The sequence below is a fragment of the Lissotriton helveticus genome, assembly GCF_964261635.1.
Source record: "Lissotriton helveticus chromosome 1_1 unlocalized genomic scaffold, aLisHel1.1 SUPER_1_unloc_24, whole genome shotgun sequence".
In the NCBI taxonomy this organism is placed as follows: Eukaryota; Metazoa; Chordata; class Amphibia; order Caudata; family Salamandridae; genus Lissotriton; species Lissotriton helveticus.
In genome coordinates this window covers 1,981,264-1,987,641 of record NW_027611664.1, presented here as the reverse complement: position 1 = coordinate 1,987,641, position 6,378 = coordinate 1,981,264, and the positions used below count along the sequence as shown (strand labels likewise).

The following is a 6,378-nucleotide window of genomic DNA, read 5'->3' as shown; positions in this document are numbered from 1 at the left end:
GATGAGTAATGCACTTCAGAAATCTGTTAACAATAGGATCGAAGGCCATGCTCAAGAGCTCGGGGTACCAGACTTGGGACTGATCGCGTTTGATCTTCTTCAGCAATCTTGGCAGAAGTGGTACAGGAGGCCGCAACTCCACTCGCAACGAAAAGGGTCGCCGAGCGAGAGCTGCTTTGGAAACTCTAACACACAGAACTGCTGACATTGAGCGTTCTCTTCGGTGGCGAATAGATCTAACCAAGGCTCTCCCCACTACTGAAAGAGACCTAGCAGGACCTTCGAGTGAAGATGCCATTTGTGATCCATCATGCACTGGCGGCTGAGTTTGTCCGTCCTTGCGTTCAGTGAACCTATTAAGTGTTGAACCACCCGAGATATGCCCTGATGTTCCAGCCATGTCCAAAGGCGAAGAGCCTCTTGACATACAGTCCATGACCCCACCCTGCCCTGTTTGTTACAGTACCACATGGCGGTGGTGTTGTCCGTGAACACCTGCACCACTCTTCCTTTGACAGAAAGAAGAAATGTCTTCAGTGCAAGACGAATCGCCCAGAGCTCCAGAGGGTTGATGTGGTGCCTGGACTCCGCCAGAGACCAGAGGTCTTTGATCTGCACCATTCCCATATGGATGCCCCAACCCAGGAGTGACGCATCCGTCACTACTGTGAACTCAGGTTGGGGAAGGTAGAGGGATCTGCTGTTGACCCAATCCTGGTTCGTGAACAACCACTGCAACTGACTTGCAGTCACCTCCGAAATCTGAACGTCATCGGAAAGATTCCCCTGGTGCTGCGCCCACTAAAACTTCAGATCCCACTGCAGAGCACGTATAGGCAATCTGGCATGATGCACCAGCAGGATGCAGGAGGCCCAGCAGCCTCAGGGTCATTCTCACCGAACACCGGGATGGAGGCTGAAACATCGGTATCATATGTAAATGTAAATGTACAGGAATTTATATAGCGCAAATCACCGAGCGGTTTCTAAGCGCTTGCTTAGGGAACCCGTCCTGGTATTCCCCTGTGAGATAACCCTGGCAGGGTATCTGCAAGGTGAAAGCCAGGCATCCCGCCGCGAGGTGCCGTTGTGGGGATTAAGCAAGCTATTGCCCAGAGTCGCATAGTGTGAACCCGTGAATCGAGTAGGCACCGGAGCGAGAATTGTCGAGTCCATGGACATTTTAGGACTCAAGACCCCGCCGAGCCGGGAATTGAACCCTGGTCCCGGGCTGACCTCTGCTTCCAGGTCAGCCTCCTCTAACCAGTGAGCCACACTTCTCCACCATAGCCCCAATATACTGGACTTGCTGCTAGGGAGGATAGACCCAAAACTGTGCTGTGTCCAGAACCGCTCCGATGAAAAGGAGCTTATCGGATGGAATCAGGTGTGACTTCAGCACGTTAACTGAGAACCCCAGCAAATGCAGGAAGTCCGTCGTAGTCTGGATGTGGAAGCCTTCAACAGCCAGTCGTCGAGAAAGGGGAAGACTGGAACCCCTGACCTGCGCAGATGAGCTGCGACCACCGCCATCACTTTCGTGAACACCCGGGGGAGGGGCTGGTAAGGTCAAAGGGGAGCGTGGTAAACTGAAAATGCGTGTGGCCCACCGTGAACCGTAGGTATTGCCGGTGGGCAGGCAAGACGGGGATGTGAAAGTAAGTGTCCTGCAAGTCCAACGCTACCATCAAATCTCCAGGGCCGAAGGCAGATAAGACCTGAGCCAAGGTTAACAACTTGAACTTCTCCTTTCGGAGAAAGCGGTTGATGTCCCTGAGGACTAAGCTAGGATGCAGGCCTTTGTCCTTCTTGGGTACCAAGAAGTAGTGGGAGTAGCAACACCGACCTACTTCTGGCACAGGGACGCGTTTGACAAAGAGATCCATAACTTCCTGGAAGAGAAGGGCCAAATGATCCTCCGACATGGGATGAAATCACCACACACTGCATGACCCTTAAGCACTCCGCTGCTTGCGGAACTCCGCGTAGACCGCCAGAGTTTTTTTGTCACTTTGCGGAGTTCCTCACTGAGGAACTCCGTATAAGCTTAATCTTATCATGAAAAAATAGATATAAGGCATATGTTAAGAAACAAGGGTGAGTAGAAACCTTTGGGCAATTAGTTGATTTTTGCAAGCACTAACACTTCTCTGTGTCAAGTAAAGACCTTGAGAGTTTTGTAACTTTCAGATACTCAAATTGTGGATTCTGTTGCAATGAAAAAATTTTCCAGGCCTGAAATTTCTTTGGAGGTTGCATGCAGGCAGCCTAAGATATCCTGCAAGAGTTTCTTGATGAATTCTATTGCAACTACAATATGTGCTCTCTCATGTAAAGTCAGGTTGTTAGAAGCTTTTCTGCAACTCAAGATACGCCTTACTTTTCACCTGGTGTGGATGCATTTCTCATGTTTAGTGATATCTCCTTTCTGAGTATAACGTTTCTGGCTTTCCCCTCCTGTATATGGCTTTAGTCCAGTGTGAATTCTCTCATGTGAAATGACATTGTATTAAAGACTAAACCTTATCTGACATTCAGAACACACATAAGTCTTTTTTCCCCCGTGTGAGTTCGCTCATGTCAAGTGAGAAGTAATTTGTAGCCAAAACATTGCTTGCATTTCGAGCACTCATAAGGTTTTTCCCCAGAGTGAGATCGCTCATAAAGCATAACACTGTCTTTCAGATTCAACCTTTTATGGCATAAGGATTTTCTCTAGTGTGGAGTTTCTCATGGTGAAATAGCGTTTTTTCTGCAGCTTTTCTGGCATTCAGAGCACTCTTAAGGTTTTTCATCAGTATGGAGTCGCTTATAGTTAGTGAGGCTGTGCCTATCAAATAGAAATTTCTGGCATTCACAGAAATTGGTAATGTTTTTCCCCCGTGTGCGTCTTCTCATGTAGAGTGAGATTGAGTTTAAAATGTATGCTTTTCTGGCATTCGGAGAACTGATTATTTTGATGGTGTGTTTTCTTATGGCGCTAGTAACCATCTCTACCTCTGAATCTTTCCTGACATTTAGAGCACTGATACATTTTTTTCTCTTGTGTGGATTTTCACATGACCAGTGAGATGAGATTTTTGGCTGAAACATTTTTGGCATTCAGAGCACTGATAAGGCTTTTCTCCAGTGTGGATTCTTATATGCATAGTGAGACTGCTTTTTACACTGAAACATTTCTGGCATTCAGAGCACTGAAAAGGTTTTTCCCCAGTGTGGATTCTTGTATGTTGAGTGAGTCTCATTTTGTCACTGAAACATTTCTGGCATTCAGAGCACTGATAAGGTTTTTCCCCAGTGTGGATTCTTATATGCTTAGTGAGACTGCATTTGTTTATGAAACATTTCTGACATTCAGAGCACTGATACGGTTTTTCCCCTGTGTGGATTCTTATATGCACCGTGAGAGAGCGTTTTTCACTGAAACATTTCTGGCATTCAGAGCACTGATAACGGTTTTCCCCAGTGTGGATTCGTATGTGCCGTGTGAGACTACTTTTTGTACTGAAACATTGCTGGCATTCAGAGCACTGATAAGGTTTTTCCACAGAGTGGGTAAATGCATGTTGATATAGAGTCGCTTTGAAACTAAACCTTTTCTGGCATTCAGTGCATTGATAAGGTTTTTCCCCAGTGTGGAATCTCAAATGTGCAGTTAGAATAGATTTACGGTTGAAATGTTTTGGGCATTCAGAGCACTGATAAGGTTTTTCCCCAGTGTGGAATCTCAAATGTGCAGTTAGAAGTGATTTAAGTTTGAAATGTTTTGGGCATTCAGAACACTGATAAGGGTTTTCCCCAGTGTGGATTCTTGTATGTTCAGTGAGTGTGCTTTTGTAACTGAAACATTTCTGGCATTCAGAGCACTTAAAAGGTTTATACCCAGTGTGGGTTCTTATATGCCGAGTGAGACTGCTTTGGACACTGAAACATTTCTGGCATTCAGAGCACTGAAAAGATTTTTCCCTAATGTGGGTTCTTATATGCAGAGTGAGACTCCTTTGGTCACTGAAAGATTTCTGGCATTCAGAGCACTGATAAGGTTTTTCCACACAGTGGGTTAATGCATGTCGAAATAGGCTTGGTTTGTTACAAAAACTTTCCTGGCATTCAGAGCACTGATAAGGGTTTTCCTCAGAGTGGATTCTCATATGTTCAGTGAGTTTAGATTTACGGCAGAAACTTTTTTGGCATTCATCGCACTGGTAAGGTTTTTCCGCAGAGTGGGTTAAAGCATGTTCATATAGAGTCGCTTTGACACTAAACCTTTTCTGGCATTCAGAGCACTGATAAGGTTTTTCACCAGTGTGGATTCTCATATGCTCAGTGAGATAAGATTTACGCCTGAAACTTTTTTGGCATACTTTGCACAGAGAGTGGTTTTCCCCAGTGTGGATTCTCATATGCTCAGTGAGATAAGATTTACGCTTGAAACTTTTTTGGCATACTTTGCACTGAGAGTGGATTCCCCCAGTGTGCATTATGTCAAATTCTGTGAGATAAGATTTATGGCTGTGTCTATTTTGGCACATGTAACTTTTCCCCCCAAATTAGGTTATTTTGCTTTGATTGAGGCGGTTTTGAACACTGAATTTGTCCTCACAGCCAGTGTTTTTATAAGGTGTATTCCTAGAGTTAATATCTCTACATTTAGTTTTCTCTTGCTTATATGCCACGGTAAGAGGGAACCCGATTTTAGAGTCAGGCTTGTTTAGATAATGTTCAGCATTTATCTCTAAAAGAAATTGTGTGTATTCTTCTTAACACTTCAATTGAGCAAACTATGTCTGGAAGCAGCCCTGTAACACCTGTCGAAATGTTTCTAGCAGATAATAGTCTTTAGGTTATGGCCTCTCCGGCAGCAACTTATTTTGTGACTGAAGACTTTCTCAAATTTATTTGTATAGGTTCTTAATAATGCAGTGATAAGGTGTTAGTCTGATATTTAATAATTAAGCTGATAAGTACCTTTTTGCACTGACGTAATGACAGTAACTGAGGGCGTTAGAACGTGCACAGTACTATTGTGGATCACGAGTCTCAGAACATCAGTTCCTTTTACCCTTTCTATGTTTGGTGTAAGGTTAAGGTTTGTAGTTCTGAAGACGAAGATTTATTTACATTAGCTATAGCGCAACTGTGCTCATTTAATCCATTTTTATCTTTAACAGTTTTACATATCACTCACGCACAGCAGATAATGTTGAGGCGATTTACATAGAATTACAGAACAGTACACAATAAAAAGGAAACAATCTTAGATTGTTATGAACACAATAAAGTGGTGACTTTTTAAGGTTTTCGCAAGAGTGAGCAGAGTGGGTCGTGGTTTTCTACCCAGAGGCAGATAGTCTCAAACTTGCGTAACTGGTTAAAAACGGTGTTGAACAAAGGTGATTTTCCAATATTTCGGTTGTTAACGTGTCAGCTTCGGAGTCTTCTTTCAGTGTCTTTTCTTTGATGGTCTTCAGAAGAAACCTAATGTTATAACTTTCTTTTATGCAGTGTGTGCTTCCTCTCTGGAATTACATGATGTTTTAGATGAACGTTATTCTGTGCACAGATATGGCTTTGTTCTGGGTTAATGAAATACTAAATTAGAGATATCACTTACAGTATAGTACTTTACTCAGCTCCCACTTCCTCGCCACACCTAGATTTTGGAAATTGGAAGGCAGGATGACCTCCAGTTTTTCAAAATAATCCTTCTTATGGCACTGACTTCAGTTGCCTGGTGCTAAATCTTGCTTTCTTCGTCAGTAATTTCAATCACCTATAGTATTAAAATTAAATAGTTAATACATGAAAATTTCCAAAAATATAATTTACAAGCCATATCAATGCAGAGTTGCAGAATTTTGAAAATGTTGAGCTGTTTTTCAGACAGAACAGAGTGTAGAAAGGTAGCCTGAGAGTACTTGGATGTAGGAGTGAGGATTTATAGAATTTTCAACATTTTATTAAGCTCACAAAGGATACATGTACCCTATGGAGTTGCAACATAGAATCCCAAAGGCAGATATGAAAGTCATATGGACTGGCACCAAACAGATATTAAAAACATATACACTATTAATTAATTTGTAATGCATATTTCTGGGAAGGGAATGACTCCTCCACGGACAACAGGCATTTTCCCCTGCCCTGAGTTACCACCTACTTGTATCTGGTATCCTGACTTTTGAGTTTGGCCTCTGCCGCACGCAAATCTATTGTGTATTGCGAGGACTATGCCTAGACATATCCCTCAACTATAGTCCAGAGTATGAATCAAGGGCAATGAAATTAAGGCGTACTTTCATGTGTTCATTTTATTCCATCTGATTATCCTTTGTTAGGTTTTTCGGCACCTGGATGTACCGGGTGCAGAAAAACAGG

The 6,378-nt window shown here is 43.1% G+C and overlaps 1 protein-coding gene across 1 annotated transcript; it reads right to left on the bottom strand.

The window, feature by feature from the left end:
- Window positions 1-2,460: 2,460 nt before the first annotated feature.
- Window positions 2,461-4,660, bottom strand: LOC144805777 (uncharacterized). Its single transcript, XM_078672265.1, has one exon. It carries the CDS (start codon window positions 4,530-4,532, stop codon window positions 3,018-3,020), a length of 1,515 nt encoding a protein of 504 aa, XP_078528391.1. The 5' UTR covers window positions 4,533-4,660; the 3' UTR covers window positions 2,461-3,017.
- Between the last annotated feature and the right edge of the window lie 1,718 nt (window positions 4,661-6,378).